This window comes from Mercenaria mercenaria, chromosome 15, assembly GCF_021730395.1.
Source record: "Mercenaria mercenaria strain notata chromosome 15, MADL_Memer_1, whole genome shotgun sequence".
Lineage (NCBI taxonomy): Eukaryota > Metazoa > Mollusca > Bivalvia > Venerida > Veneridae > Mercenaria > Mercenaria mercenaria.
Genome location: NC_069375.1, coordinates 59,208,411 through 59,226,086, shown reverse-complemented (window position 1 = coordinate 59,226,086; position 17,676 = coordinate 59,208,411). Strand labels below are relative to the sequence as shown.

The 17,676-nt window shown below is 33.9% G+C and overlaps 1 protein-coding gene across 1 annotated transcript; it reads right to left on the bottom strand.

Annotated features, from left to right (window-relative positions):
• Positions 1 to 59: 59 nt before the first annotated feature.
• LOC128548795 (uncharacterized) lies at positions 60 to 7,771 on the bottom strand. Its single transcript, XM_053524269.1, has 3 exons — positions 7,181 to 7,771; positions 3,273 to 3,711; positions 60 to 658 (listed from the first exon to the last, which is right to left on the bottom strand). Exons 1-3 carry the CDS (start codon positions 7,223 to 7,225, stop codon positions 60 to 62), a joined length of 1,083 nt encoding a protein of 360 aa, XP_053380244.1. The 5' UTR covers positions 7,226 to 7,771.
• Positions 7,772 to 17,676: the final 9,905 nt, after the last annotated feature.

Genomic DNA, 17,676 nt, shown 5'->3' with positions numbered 1-17,676 from the left:
AAAACTACTAAATTCTGTTTCTTTGAATTAGAATGCAGGAAAAATTTGTTAACTATCTGCTAAACATCTATATAGACTCTTACCTTTTTAACATGAGGGAAGTGATCAGACCAAATTCTGTAGAACTGACTACGTGATACAAAATCTTTATGTTCATTTTTATAGGATTGGTAGATGTCTTGTTTTCGAGATTTGTAGGGTAGCAATACATCTTCTTTGTGTGGCATTCTGTCACCATAGAACTGACTATATTCTTGAAACCAAACGATTGCTTCAATTGTTTGCTTTGATTGTTTTCTTGGTTCATTTAAATGAATTGTCATTCTGTTGTCTTTGTTTAACTTCACAGCTTTAAAATAAGCCCCCCTGCTAATTCTTAATATATCTATAAATGCTTCTGTACAGACCACTACTTCCCTCGTCAAATACAGCATTCGACTTTTCCCAGACTGTTCTGCATCTTTAATAACACTTATCAACCAACTGAACCGTTCACTTTTTGATTTAATCCAGTACATTTCCCTAAACTGATATATGTCTCTCATAGATATTTTTCTTTTACAGTCTTTACCACATTTACACTCTTTTCTTTTACACTGTTGTATGCTGGATAAATCAAGCGCTTTCTTCTTCATTTCTCCGCCATGTGTCAATTCAGCTGTATGAATAAAAGGAAAGATACATATTTTGCTGTGTTTAATTGTAATTCAGTAGAATTATGCATAAATTTTTAAATATACACTCAAATTTCCAATTGGCCATTATTGACCCTATCAGATCATGCCTTTTACACTTAGGGACGGATCAATTCAATTGACCTTACGCCAGATAGCCTGTAGCCACGCCTACCAGTTTTCAGGGGGAACAATTCATGCTAGGCCCGACAAACATAAGGAATCAAATGGCGACGGCAGAAATATTTTGCCGGACATTCTAGTTGATTTCGGCGTACTCTACCTCAATTCACACGTATTTCTAAAGTGAAAAGACAAAACACAATCGTTAATAAGTGGATGTTCTGTAGCGAAACATAAATTCTACAAAAAACAACGATACGTTGTTGTTAAAAGCCGGGAACTGCACCCGAGCATGAGGAAAACTAAACAAGGCAGGGGGCCGAGCGGAAAACACGTAAAAAAGACGGAAATCTCTGAAACCATTATAGCTGATTTTGTTGGTTTTATTTAATTGTCCGTTTCTTTTTCATTATAGAAACGTCAAATTTCGATCTCCCGGAAATCATGTAGGGTATGACTATATTAAGCAGACTAGAACATTGATTTTTAATAATTAAGGCTGAAATCAGACTGTGGATGCTGAATCCTATTTCAAAATAATTAGATAAATTAAATAAGGTAATTTACATGATACTAATGGAGGCCAGTAGGTCAGCTGAAAAATATTAAATCTTATGAAAATAATGACTAAGCAAACAACAACAAGGTGTAAAACAAATTGAAAAAGCACTTTTCCTTGATACATGTAGGTATTTACCTATTACTTTACCGAAATGAAAAATATTTCAACAGATATTGAAGTTCTCCCAACCTGCAAAATGACTTCAACTTGATTGTTTGCTTTACGTTTTTATTAAAACAGAGAACTTAATCGAATGACAAGACTTGTTGGGTTCTTTTGTGATTCAGCAGCTTCTATTGTTCATTTTTGTTTCATGTATTCAGCTGTTTTAGCCTTTTCTGCTTTAAGCAGTAAAAACGGGGTTTGGTCCCTATATTTCACTTTCATAACTGCTTTTTAATTTCACTTTCAGATGTTTTATTGGGAAATACATGTTTAAATTGAATAGAATAAATACTTAAAAAGTTAATTGAATTTTTTCTTTTTGGTAAATGCATTACTATCACTGAATTCTATAAATAGCATGGTGTGCGAATCCGTGTACACTTAAATGCAAAAACTGGTCAAAATATGTTATCCGAATCAAGTTCACCAAGAGGTATGACGTCATTGAAGTGGGAAAGGAAAGTAAGCCTGTTTTAAACCAAAATAAGTGTATTTATTAAAACATGTAGAGGTAAATTCAAATTTAATCATTTTTGGCGAAATAGGAAAGTATTCTCAGGAAATTTGTGCGAAACCGGGTACACTGACTCTACTCATATTTCAAGACATATACCGGCGCATCGCAGCTTAAAACAATGTTTGAGCCTACCAAATTTCTTTATAAAGTATACAGAATGAATGTATAATTTTTTGTTTAAGAACATATCTTCTTTATACGAAATATGCTATTTTTTCTGGAATTCTAGACGAAGTTTACGCTGTCTATTAAAATGAAATTTAGAACGAAAGCACACACCGAGTGCTAAGTCAAAACTTTGAGCGCCTGGAAAGTTGTTGATTAGACTCATTAAAAATAATCTTATATGAATCATAGTTTTTTATCATGTTTATTATTTGTTGTATTATCACCCAGGTATGACTTAACATACACCAGTGGGAGATTGATGTAAACCTTAAAAAATGCATAAATCATGTTTCCGGTACATTAAGGCATAATATTTACACATTACCATTCAAATAATATAGAACATCAAATACTTGTGTTTTATCAGTAAATACCAGTTACTCTGGTAACTGATGGAATATTTTTACTATTGAATAAAGAATACTAGGCACTTTTGTTAAATAAGAAAGTTAATTTTCATAGAATTTTACACTGATTTAAATGAAATAATTAAAACGTTATAACACAATAAGTGCTAAGTCGAATTGCTTTGCTTTTAAACACTCTTATAAGATTTTTAAGATCAACTATTCTTGATGACGTCCACAGAGCCTGATACATCGTTAACATTATATTCGAGGTCTGAGAGTGGATTTGGAAAAGGGAAGCGCTCTAGTATTACACTGTATTCCCTGTGTCTGATGTAAAGGTGTCGTAACGTCACCTTTTTACCATTTTGGACGATTTTTCGGAGGTATTTATATTCTTTGACTGGCGAGTCCGGCACTAAGTTTGACAAACAAAATGGCGGCTAACAACAAGGCTTGTCAGTTCTATTATCTGATTGGTTAGTTGGAACCTGTCAATCAACACTGGCGTAAGGTCAATTGTTTGTTTCTCTAAATGCCTATTCCTCATAGATAAACCAAAGTTATGGGTCGGACACGATGTAACATTGGCCATTTATTGTAAAAGATGAAGGCCTAAAAAGAAATATCATTTTCTCTAGGTAAAACAAAAAACTGATAAAATACACTTGGAAATTGAATACGTACATATTATATCAAATTTTACTTATACTTACATGCAATGTATTCATTCAATGCTTTCGGGGGTTTTAGCTTTGCGTGAACATGATAATAATTATCCGCAATCATGGCTTTTTTTGGTGTGCTTGTAAACATTACATGCTGATCTGTAGGGTCATCATCTTGGTCTGACTGATATTCTATAACATCAAGAGATAAACCTAATTCAAGAGATATTTCTGAAGCATCAGACACACTGTCCGTTTCTGTATCAGTCATAACTAAACTGCTCCCAAGATTAAGAGGACTAACAGCATCATGTGATTCTACACTACTGTCCAAGCTCTGCATGCTGGTGTCAGTGAAATCAACTAAACTAGTTCCAAGTGAATTTGACTGGGAAATTTCATCTGTAGACTCAATCAAACTGCAGCCTAACATAAATGACCCATCTGCACTGTAACTATGCGTATCTGGCTGGCAATTCACCATAGCCTGAAACAAAAATATTAGAATTATTATTATTGTGTGACTTTTTAGACAACTGTCTATTGAATTTTTGTCATTATAATTTGTCACTTAATTATTTATAATACATTTGTGAGGTATGCTTCACACCATTCTCAATTACAGCTTACTAGTTATACAAGTACTGCATGTCATGACATGTGCGGACCCAGCCGATTTTCTCAGAGGGGGTCCGACCCCTACCCCGGAAAATTTTGAAATTGAGTGCTTCATTTTCGGCATTCTGGGGCATTCTAGGAGCATTTAAGAACACCTTTTCACTGCAATTCTATACATAATATACCCCTTATTTTCACAGTGTTTTATGGGCTAACCTGTTAAATTTGGGAAAATTATAAAATCAAGATTTCTCGTAGGTAAAATTCTTAGTTTCTTTTAGATAATTAATATAAATAGGAATTATGTCGGGGTCGTATGAAGCAGACGCCGCATATACTTTGAATGCGGTCCTAATGTTATCTGTTTTTTAAAACATTTTCTTTCCATCGTGTCTTCTTTCCTTTTTTAAGGATTTTCCAGAGGGGGTCCGGACCCCTGGTCCCCCTCTGGATCCGCGCATGCATGATGTGCAATTCTGGCACTCACACAGTCTGGCCCTTTCATTTATTGAAGAAAAAGCTAGAATTTGAACAAAGTAAAAATACTCTGCATTTTTTATTTAAGTTAGACCTACAAGTTAAACATTCATATTGAAACATAACTAGAGTTGCTTTTGAGAAAAGCGAATGTCTCCCACAACTGCCTAATCATCTAAATAGCAAGTCAGTCTTTATATACTGTTTACTCACTACAATTAAAGGGCCAGAACTACACAATGCCTGGACCGATTTGGCTCATTATCAAACTTTTCTGAGGTCTTATGCTCAAACACATTTTGTTCAAGTTTGGTGAAGATCGAATGAGAAATGTTTGACATAGAGCACGGACAAGAGTAAAAAGGCTGATTTTTCGGTAATTCAAGGATCGTAACTCAACAATGCCTGGATTGATTTGGCTAGTTATCAAACTTGGCCAAGGTCTCATGGTCAAACACATTTTGTTTAAGTTTAGTGAAGATCAAATGAAAAATGTTTGACTTAAGAGTGCGGACAAGAGTAAAAAGCCTGATTTTTGGTAATTCAAGGGCCATAACTCCAATATGCCTGGACCGAATTGACTAGTTATCGAACTTGGCTGAGGTCTTATAGTCAAACACATTTTGTTGAAGTTTGGTGAAAATCGGATGAGAAATGTTTGACTTAGAGTGCGGACAAGCTTTGTGACAGATACACGGACACACAGTCACACACACAGACTGGAGTAAATCAATATGTCTCCCACATCACTGTGTGGTGGGAGACATAATTAATTTACATAATTAATTTACGTTTTGTCTGTCATGTGCAGATTATAATGATAATATCAATTTTTATTAATAATAATAATATTAAATCTACATTCTTTTTTTGGAACCATGATGCTGTTTTTTTTTTATATATTTTGTATAATTTGGTATTTCCACAAGCTCAAGTATATGAACTTCAGATGATGAATTGTTTGATGAATCTATGGTTCATGAAGTACTGGTGATGAACAGTTCACAAACATTATTCATGAACTTTAGATTCATGAAATCCTGTTGATGATTCATTAAATTTGTGAACAGTTCATGAAACTAAGGTTCATGAACTATTGATGAATTCTTTTAATGATTCTAAATTGATGAATTATAAGTGAACAGTTAATTATGAAAGTTCATGAACTGTTCATGATCATCATCATTAGTTCTTGAACAAATTCTTAACAGGAACCTGAATTAAATGTATTAACTTCCTTTAAATGTATTAATTTCCTATACAATGAAAACATTATTTTGCCATTTACAGTTAAACTTCAAAATAAGATATTTATAAAATGGTGTAACACGGATTTTTTTAACAGACACATTTTAAAATGCAAATATCTTGCCAGTATTTGCATTTTTTTAAATGTTGAAATGGCGTAGCAACAAGGATTAATATATCTGACAAATTTAAATGCAAAAATAACTGATTTATGAAAAAAAAATCTTCATCATATTTTCTCAAAAACCATCCAAGTTTCTGTTGTTGTTTTTTATGTGTAACATCTGTAAATCTTGAGTTCTGTTCAACACATGGCTGGAGGGCCATATTGATAGTAAGGCCGAAAAAAAAATCTTTGTTTCCGGTAACATGCTCAAAAAATTAGGGTTACTAAGGTAGGTCGGAAAAATATTTTTTTTTGGAATTTTTTTTTATTAAGGGAGACTTTTCGGAAATTATTTTTGTGTCAAAAAATGATTACAAATAAGGGGGTTATGCCTTTAGAGCATCAGTAAGTTGATTTCTAACATCACTTGCCATGTTTAAAGCAGAAAAAGTGCAGTTTTGCAACTTTTTGTGAAAAAGTTGAAAAAAAATTTCTCCAAGGCAATAAAAACATATAGGGTTGGGCCAAAAATTTAGGGTGGGTCGGAATACCGGAAACAAACAATTTTTTTACGCCTAATCATGTATTTCCATTGGGTACTGTCTATGCAAGCTAAAGGAAACCAAGCCTTCAAAATTTTCGTTCAAGTTTGTTGTGTTGAAAGACTGTCTACTATTTTACTTATAAAAATTCTCATCAGATCAGCTCTTGCAAAACGGCCGGTACTGTACCGGGTAACATGAACATCAAATCAATTTAAATTTAATTCCCTTTTTTGGCATTTACCCCGTATCACTATATTTTTTCCCTTCAGAAAGTCGTAAGTTATTTTGAACTGTAAAGAAAACTATGGTTGGCAGCCACATTAGAATAATATTATTATACAGTAAGGACTGTCTACAGTGATATTAACCTTCAAAGACTCAATCTTTATTAATGCAGTTGTTCAGTCTGAATCTGCGCAAATAATGACAATTTCAGTTCGCCATTTCTTAAAATTTGTAAAACCAACAACCTTCAATACATTTTCAGTATTTTAGCGAAAGATTTAATTTTAGCAGCAGTAAATTATCTATAGATCTATTCAACATTTTGACATCTATGATTTATTAAAATTTCAATGTAAAACAAACCTAACTTTGTACACTAATTTGAAATCATCCAAAACTTATGAAAGTCAGTACCTGAGAGTAATTAAATTATTTGCTATATATAAATAAATGATCTTCTACAAACCACTTTGGTGTTTCTAAGGTTTTATTTTTTTTGATAGAGAAAAACACATTCACCCCACCCCACCTTGAATGAAAAAAAAGACAGCTAGCCTAGCAAACTGCTGTAGATCTATAATGTTAATAAAGAAGAAAACTGAATCTGTACTCATGGAGTCTGCCAGACTTAGTTAATTACCGTAATTAAAATAGCATGAAATAAACTGCAAAGGGCACTTTTTAGGGATTGATAAAATAAAACTATCAAATAAACAAATATAAGTACAAATACTTACAAATAACAGTGCCACAAAAAACGCTTCTTTTCCTGTCATCTCCATGGCTCCTAATGATAGGTAAAAGATGAAAAATGGGCTACCCTTTGATCCGTGCTTTGATGCGCCGCTTTTACATATACAAGCGTGTCCCCAAAGTTAATGAGCGGAAATCGATGATCCTGTCAACCGACTTCATAATTTGGACCAGTCCATTTAGACGAAGGTGTAGCGAAGAGGTAAAATATATTGACATATTTATTTATATATTTTACATGTTTAAGATTTCAGAAATTTATTATTAAATATACTTTCATTTTCCAAAAGTGATAGTCTTCGTCAGCTCATGTGAATATACTGTTATTCTTATTTTTTTTGGTAAAAGTTAACGAAACCCGAATACCCTCAATCAAAAATGGCATACGCCGTAATTTTCTACGACCAGCATCATTTCATCATTTTGAAAAAAAGCAGCTCTTTGAATACTTGACATTTTGAACGTTCTAGATCTAGATCAACTTGTTAACAAGATGGTTTGGTGGTTCGAAAAGATAGACGGGGATATTCATCTGGTAGATGGCACTGACAAGAAAGGGAAAGTGAAGAAGCTGAAAGCCGCAGTACCCAATCTGATCACCTCGGCCTTTATGCTACGCAATAATGTATTTACCGGAGTATACGGAAATGCCCGATGTTGCACGATTGCCGCAGGACCATTATTCGTTGAGGTAGATCTATAAAATTTATTGTTTGATTTTATTTTGAATCATATTTCAATTTTTGGTGCAAATAATGAAATTTTGGCACAACTTAGAGTAGTTTATAGTTAACATTATTTTTTTTTTCATTTGTAAAATTAATTATAAAGTGTCTGCTTAGTAGGATTCTTACAAGATCTAGTCCAAATAATTTGATGTCAGAACTCCTAGATTAAAAACTTAATTCAGACAGATACAACATACACAATTATGTTTAAAGTGCTTTTATCTGAAAAACAACACTTTAATCGTACTCACCACGCTATTTTATTTTCTGACTTAATTTAGCTGTTTTATGACCAGGACTTAAGTTTTTACTTAGACTTACGCTGAAATCACCACAAACTTAAGTAAAATCTTAAACTTAAGTCAGAACTTATACTCAAGATGCTTTATGAATACGGCCCCATGTGTCCCTTAAGACAGTGTTAAATACACAGGCTGAAACCTGGGTAATCCAGAATGAATTACTTCCTTATATTATATCAGAGAATTCCATGACGCTATAAAGTAAGGTTAGAATGTCTATTTGAACATGGTCTCTAATTAAATACTTAGTATTGCAGTTTTCGGGATGAATTTATTTCAAAAATTGAAACATATCAATTCATTGACTTGTAAATACAAACTATTATTAAATGCTTACAAAAATCAAAAGGCTCGAGAACAACAATGTTTTCACAAACAATCAGAATAACCCTCATCGCGGACAGCGGAACTTTCTAAAGCTTATTTCATGGACGTCCACACATCCAGTTGGTGGGCTTACTTGACAATAATCCGCCCATTTCGGCTATTTTTCAAAAAGCAACAAGACATGTTTTGTATAGGTTCGTCTCAAAATATAATGATTTGTCTCATAATGTTTATTATACACCTATGTCGGGTAAATCAGGATAATGATGAAATGCATATATCAATTTTGCAAAAGAAACAAGTTTTGCTTCAGCGGTTGTATTAGATGAATTAAATGATAAATCATTTAAAAGAGATCAATATCTAAGGCGTAAAAAAAATATTCTTTGTTTCCGGTATCCCGACCTACCCTAAATTTTTGGCCCGACCCTAAATGTCTTTATGGCCTTGGAGAATATATTTTTCAACTTTTTAACAAAAAGTTGCAAAACTGCACTTTTTATGCTTTAAACATGGCCAGTGATGTTAGAAATCAACTTACTGATGCTCTAAATGCATAACCCCCTTATTTGGAATCATTTTTTGACACAAAAATAATTTCCGGAAAGTCTCCCTTAATAAAAAAAAATTCCAAAAAAAAATAATTTTCCGACCTACCTACCCTAATTTTTTTGAGCATGTTACCGGAAACAAAGAATTTTTTTTTTAGGCCTAACATAATTTATTAATCCTCACTTTTAACCAAGAAACGTGACTCTTTTAAGCAGCAGAGCAAGAAATGTAACTAGTTCTACTGGCAGCTTATGCAGTTCTCATATTAACAAAGCGCATTCATCAATGGATAAGATCATACCTAGTAGTTAACAAAATATGTAAAAAGATCCCTTGGAAGCATAGAATGCAACCAAAAATCTTAAGTTTTTCATAAATATTTATAATTATGTTCGTCGGAAAATTGAATCTGCGTACTGAACGGAAAACAAGGTTTGGGAATGCTTGATGAAACTGAGTTTTTAATACTTTTCAATCAAACATGTTATTGATGTCAAACTTGTTAAGCTTATTTTATTTTAGTTTTTAATTTTTATAGGTAATTTAGGATTGATAAAACATGGCCAATATCTGCCATTTTAATACGATGATAGGTAATTAATGATCGGTAATTCATGTAAAATATCTGCCATTTTAATACGATGATAGGTGATTAAGGATCGATAATTCATGTAAAATATCCGCCATTGTTAATACGATGATAGGTTATTAAGGATCGATTAATCATGCAAAATATCTGCCATTTCATTACAATGTACTGCTTAAACTCATCCAACCTCCGCGCAGGAATACTGTCAAACTATCTCCAATAAGGGGAGGAAACAATGTTTGAGTCTGAAAGTCATCTTATACATCCGCTAAAGCAAAATCATGTTTCATTTGCAAAAAAAATAATAATAATAAATAATAATAATATTTTTATATGCGTTTCAGTGCGATCCTGATTTACCTTTGTAGTAAATCATATTATCTTGCCGGCAGAGTTGGGATGGACTTGGATATCCGGGCGAACACCAAATTGACACCTTTCTTGACTAACTTAGCGCGAAAGTCAATGATATCCCGTAAAAAGTAATCTTTCCTTGCTAGCCTAGAAAAGTTGAAGGAATTCTAAATATTCAGCGTTTTTTTACCTACTAAATTAGTTTAAATATTCATTTTGCAAATAAATAGTGTTGATTTCCAATACACTGAATTCAATTTAGACTGGGCATGTCGAAAACAAAATTAAGATATTTGATATATTTCTATATCTAAACTTGCGATCAAATTAAACATTTCAAAACTATGCATCAGACCAGATCCGGTAATTTTAGCTATAGGTAGCAAAGCTCATTGCTATTTTTGGAGAGATAAATATCTGTTAAATGAGAAATTATGTGAATCGCTGCAGTGGTGGTCCTTTTTTGTGCGTTATTAACCGTCTAATAACAGTCCCATCCCAAAAGACACATTTATCAAACTTGCGTCAGACATGATAAGACTTCTTATTTCAAACTAATGGTTTTTACTTACTATTGACTATATTTGCCTTGCACTTCATAGACAAATAATACAGTTTATTTACTGCCAATTTCAGAATAGCGCGCCGTTTCAGTGTTTGCATCATACACATTTAGTATCTGACTGATATCGATTTTCTTATCGTGAGTGGCTAATTTTGTAACCGTCATTTACATAAACTCCGCCCAAGACGCGAGCCAAGTTAAACTGAAAAGTATGTGATAAATGTATTTATGGTTTTTAAAATGGATGATATTACAGTTTTTAGTCGTATCTCAGACTCAGTTTAAAAAAACCCAACATTTTTGTACGTGCTCTCAAACGGATTACATTATGTCTGTAAAACTGAACTTAATTAACCTCGCATTCACCCGATCATTTCACGTATACATTATAAGTATTTTTTTCGTCACCGATGTACATCGATTTCCTTGTGAAAAGTCGATAAAAAATAATGTGTATTTTTATCGCTTGGTCAGGGATCTAAGTTTACATTAGTAAATCATAGTCTGATGGGCATCACTTTTCACATTAAAAATTATATATTTAGTTTAAACATAAATACCCTGTTTACATACATGACTCAAGTTATAAAGGTAATAGCTCTAAGCATTTCTGTGTGTTTGGTAATCCAGCAACATGCGATTCTGACATGCTTGAATTAACTGGAATCTTGTTTTTTCGTACATTGAACTTGTATTTAGGTCCTATTTATCAACGATTAAACTTCCGGTCATGTAGCCATTGTACATGAAGTTAAAAACCTTAAGTGCTGGGCTTCTTCATTTCGCTTTAATAGCAAATTGAGACTTGATTCGGGATTCATGACTAATTAAGTCACCTTGCCAAGAAACTTGCTCACGGCGGAAATTTATTTTCTTGGGTTTAACGCCAGATTTCAACCGTTCTTCTTTGATGTCGGGTGGTTAGTTTACTTAATTAAGCATCGCTCCTGGGAAGAACCAGTACTAGACTCTCGTCTCCGTAAGAAACTGCAAACTTTCTCACATAAAGAAATATGGTCGGTAGGAAGGCTCGAACCCGTGCCCCCACCCCAGTCAGTGAGAGGTTATAGTGATTTCAAGACAACGACTAACCACTCGACTACGGGAGCAGTCAACCGATGGATGGGTACTACAATTCGGATTATAGAAATCACACGACAGAAGTCGACATAGAACTCTGAAGTTGATTAAGGGCGATGGAATCGACTGACAGCTTAGTTTTATCTCTACTTTTTTCTGTTTGACTTAAGTATTCATGACATCGCATACCACATGTCTTCTGCATTCAGTAATAATCTGACGGATTTCTATGAAATAATGTATATTTTTTCATATCGAAAACTTTTCCAATGAAATTCTAATCGATGTCGATCCTTTGCTTTGGTATTTTACAGATTATGTTGTAAATACAAAATAGATTCTATAGAACTTACGTGTCTCAAAAGATTATTTTATTTAAAACTGTGATAGTAAAATTGCACATCTATGTTCACAGCGTTTGTAAAAGGCGATCTTGCTTATACTTTGCCTGTCACAAATACTAGTTTTTAACGATCGTACCATCTGACCATGATCTGCATTTAATCAGAATCACGTGTGCTTTTGTTTGTTTAAAATCATAACTATAATTTTCCTATCGTAAGCTTGTCTGACTTCGACAATTCTCGGCGTCAAACTTGGAAAGATCGAAATAGACAGCATCAAGGCAACCTAAATTAACCCACTTGAAACCTGGAAGGCTGGATGTGGTAATCAGACTCGGAGGTATAATTATAGTGACCACATCACTTTGTATTTTTTTCCGACAATCGGATTACATCGCATCGTAGGAAAGGAAATGCTTACTAGTTTTTATTTAAAAATGGCTGCGTGTTTATCTGCACCATTTACAGTCCATAAAATACGTGTTTGTAAACATGGACGGATCCAAACAGAAGGGGAAGAAGCATTTTATAGAAATAAGTCGATGTGGCAAAATACAATACATATCGTAGTCCTGACCAACCTATAAACCGGGCCAGTCTATTATATAGGTACAACAACATGGTTGACCCATTTAAACGAGCTGTAGTAATTTTTGAAGCAAAAATAAAATAAAAAGGCCAAGACTGCACTCGATTTAATCGGTCGCACTCAGCGCACGTTGCGCTCTTTACAGAATTGTCCGATACACATGTGTGGAAGAAAGGAATTACTGAACAAGACTTAGTGCTATAATAACAGTGACCTGAAAGCATGTTCAGTAGAGTGACATCAGTCAGAATTGGCGCGCTAAAATAGCAATCTACATGACATGTAAACTGGACAATAAAGTTTTTATTACAAAATCTAGTGCATGATCTTAGGTTTCTATTCTCTGTGTAACAAGAACGAAATGCAACAAGCTGCGCTCTTAACCTTTAACCTGCTAAATTTCTATAATGAATTTGTCCATCTCGTCTTTCAATTTGGACAGTTACATTAACTGTTAAAAGGGGTACTTACAAAAAAGATACTGATTGAATGGCGAACTGTACAGACCATGATCAGACTGCACGGACGTGCATGCTGATATTGGTCTGCACTGGTCGCAAAGACAGAAGCACTTGCCACAATCATGCTAAAGGTTGAAACAAAAGAAAGGCATTATACAAACATGTACAAGGTATTACCAGACGTTCACGAATCTAGGAACAAAACTTTCAGTTGTATTTTGACAAGACACTGCATGTAGTTTTAAATAGATATTGCCGAGTTTGTTTTTCACAACTGAAAGCAAAACGGGTAAACGAACCTTATAGTTCAATGTGGAAGACAACATCGATAATAAGCGGTATTTTCCGCGTTTGAAAAAAAATCCATGACTGACATCCGTGGATATAATACGAAGATTATATACAGTTGAGTTCGTTTTTGTAAACATCATGTTTGTAAACATTAAAGATTGCGTTTAACCTTAACTCCTGCTTCCTTAGTTTAGCGTTTCTAGTTTAAGAAAAACTTGAGCACAAGCTGAAACAAAACATAATAAAAAATTAGAAAGTTCATTAAATATAAGTAGAGAAATTTTGGTTTGAAAACGTGTAAACACGTATGACCTGGTAATCGAACTGTAGTAGATACATCAATTCAAAATAAATACATGAAACCAGCTGTGTTGTATTTCGTCGAGAGTTGCTTATAAATACAAATTATACACATCAATGTCGATCTTCAGAAAGTTCAGATCTATAATGTAAATAGTTTTAAGTGCATATATATGCTGCGTATGTGTACATGCACATGTGTGATTATGCAGGATTATCCTGAAATAAACTCCCATAATATTTCACTTTTGTAACTAACACTTTACAAGGTCGCTTTCCACTGCTACCGATAGAAATATATGTTTAGGCGGAGCAAACTACAAGCGTCATCAAATTACTCTCTTACCGATCACTACAGTGACAGCTACGTCATTTACTACCTGCGTTTGATGTAAACGCCCATTCGGCGAGCTTTTCTGAAATTGGCAGTATTTTATAGAAATGCTGTTGAAAAGTTGCCTGTCTGGCATTTAGTGTTGGCTATTACAGGCACAGTTTATACCTAAAAGAATATAACATTTTGTTTTCATAGAAGGCGTTTAGAAAGGTTTTTATTTTTTTTCTCATTTTAGAAATCAATATAAATTTTAGTAGCACCATAACGCATTTGCATTTGCGACCAGCATGGATCCAGACCAGTCTGCGCATGCGCGTATTGTTCGCTAACAGTTTCTCTAATTGCAATAGGCTTTGAAAGCGAACAGCACGGATCCTGACCAGACTACGCGGATGCGTAGGCTGGTCTGGATCCATGCCGGTCGCAAATGCGCTATGTTGGTTTTCTCATTTTGCAGCTCAATTGTCATTTGTTTGATGAACAGTAATAATGCTTAATAGTTGTCTATGTTATTAAGTTAGATGTTCTTAATGAATGGTATAGTAATTATCATTATCCAAGGAAGCAAAACCGATATTGTCAAAAATTAATGACATATTTTACTTGTTTGTTTTGCATCCTAATGGTTACAAATACATTAATTATACATTTCAGAAAAAAAAACATGTTTCATGTTTTTTTTTTCAAGGTACAATATAAATATAAATCTAAAAAACATATATGAATAAATGTATAAACCGTAAATAAATATGGTTTAAAACAGGTAATACATTTGCCTTCAAATTACCAGTTAGTAACATCAGCTTATTTAAATACTTTTAAAACTGTTTAAATCAAGTCTTAAACAAATGATATTCTTAAATCTTAAGTACAGTTATGACCAGAGTGTTCCAAGGTAATCCTTCTTTTCACAAGGGGAAATCTCCAGAATGCGCCAAGGGTGTGAAAGTCTATAACCTGGAAACCTCAGTTTAAGGCCATACCAAATTGATTTGTCGTTCGTCGGAACTACCGCATCAATGATTTCATTCCCGAGAAAAAGAAAAAAAAAATTATCCGCCCGCACGTACATAAAAATCGCCGGATTTTTTTTTCTGATTACGCGGTCCGGAATGATAACGGTAGAAAGGTTTTATCGCTGTTTTAATGCGTCAAAGTGATATTGATCGGAATCCATGCGTTCGTAATACATGTAGCTGATGACACAAACTCAGAAAGTCAGGAATTATGGTGTTGTTCATCATTTGTTTTAAATCTGAAGTGTCTGTGCTAGTGCCACACATGGCCTTCGAGTTGCAGGTAGGTGATGAAGTAGGCACGTTCTACAATTGTTCAAATTATACAGTGAAAAGAACAAAGCCCGACTTGTAAGACGTGCACGGCCACGGGGATTCAATTTGAAAATATTTGGATTAAACATAGAAATATTGTTCAGATAAAGTTTTCAAACCATTTGTTATCAGTGTGTTTAGTTAAAATGTTTTAGATCTAGAGCCAAAGCCAGTGCTTTCTTCAAAAAAAAAAGTTTGTTCACAGATCCTGACTGATCCATCACATTAATTGTCTCGGGTCCAAATCGTTTTGAACGTAACTTCTTTAGTACGGCAGTCAGACAAATAAGTTGTGTAGATACAAAAAATAATTTCTTTCGTATTGTAACCCCAATTTTCCCTGTTTGTATATTAATTGGCTGTGAATTGATTGAAATAAAGAATCTGGAAAAACAGACCTTCCCAACTCAAAATTTCTTGGTCAATCAAAGCACAACAAATAACACTTTTAAAGAGTGGCCATATTGGGATCATTTTTTGTCCGTCTGTTATCATTTTTGACTGAAATGAACCTCTACCACAAAAACTTAAGCTAAGCTTATCTGTTAAGAAATTATTCCAATGGATTTGAGCAATGTCGAAGCATTTGTGTGCCCAACTCCGTTTGGTCTCATTGGTCAAGTGATTTATTACTTTCCCCTCACCTCTACCGTTTGGAGTTTCACTAGGGGCACAAAGTTGCTCATGTGTCAAAGCCATCTAACTGGGTTTCAGAAGATATGTTATTCCACTTGGGTGCCTGTTTTGTCTTAAATATTCCTCATCCTCTGCCGTTAAATGGGCACGCCTTCAGATTAATGTAGAACAATCAAAATTAAAAATAAGACACTCATTCAGTAATTATAAATACAAAATAAAAACAAAGTGATTCAATGAGTTTTAGCAAGAATTTATTTGCAAAACCATTCATGTAGTCTTTAAAACATACAGAAAAGCTATCTACTGTCTTAGACACACTGTAAATGTAAAAGTTCTGTGTTATTCTTAAAGAAAATAAACGTGTTCCTGATCTTGTATTCACTTATCAACAATAAAATATAATTCTAAATGTGGTTAGATTTATCACACTGGCTATGTATCATTATGTAGATAATGTAGTATACTCACAGCGCATGCGTATATTTTATACATCAAGTTTGGTAGTTAAACTTATAGGTGGCCATTCTTTACAATAAGACTTGGTGTCAGAAAATTTTAATACATCCACATTGGTCAGGGATATTAAGAATAATTGTGCATATGGTGTATCGAATTTAGATGATAGATTTAAACGGAATACCAACGCCTGTCAATATCTTTAGAGGTCACTGATATTCCAGAGTCCGTTAAAGGGGAAAAACAGTACAAATTAAATATATGCTCCTATGGATTGGACAAAAGGGAAGAGAAATTTATAAAACTTTAGAGTTGACAGCTGATCAAAATAAAAGCGAAGCTACCGCAGACGCATTTGAAAAACACGTTCAACCAAAGTCAAACCCAGTATTTACGCGGTTTAAGTTTAATAACGAAGTAAATGTGAAAATACCATGGAACATTTCATCACAAGTCTTAAGATAATTGCTAATGACTGTTCTTATGGAGGTACCTACAGAGCAGATTTGATAAGAGATAGAATCGTATTCGGAATAAAGTCGTCCAAAATTAGAGAGAAGCTTTTGACAGTAGGTGAGAGACTAACATTGGCAAAAGCTTTAGACATATGTCGTCAGACTATCGAATACGCACAGGCGCAAATAAATGACGTGCAAGAATTGTCATACATAAAGCTCACAAAAAGAAGGAACCGAGAAAACATGAAATAAAGTACAAAGGCGGGTCGCGGAAATTGACGGAGACCAAGCCCGATGTCAAGCACAGGCCGTGCCAGAACTGTGGTCAATCTCACGGAGACAAACGGTGCCCAGCGGTCCGGCTAAGGAAGTGCAATGCAGAAACACAAATGATTCTTTTTGGTAAGTGTTCTGTTGCTTTTTTATCTATCAAACCACTTTATAATCTATCTATCTATCTATATATCTATCCATCTATCTATTAATTAATTAATTAATTAATTAATTAACTTATTAATTTTCAGCAAGGATTATACCTTACAAAAGATGTAAATATTTTTATACAATTCTTCTCGTTAGGGAGCCATTTATCTGGCTTACGTTGGTTCTAATCATGTGCCACAATGCTTGGAGGAACACCAGGGGTATTGTTCACCAGCGGAAGCATGGGCATATGTGCAGAATGAAAATGGTATTGCGTGCAGGCGAACAGGACACTGTTGATTACCTTCCAAGTGGGACATGGTCTCCCGTTTTTTCTTTTCAATAAATCAATAG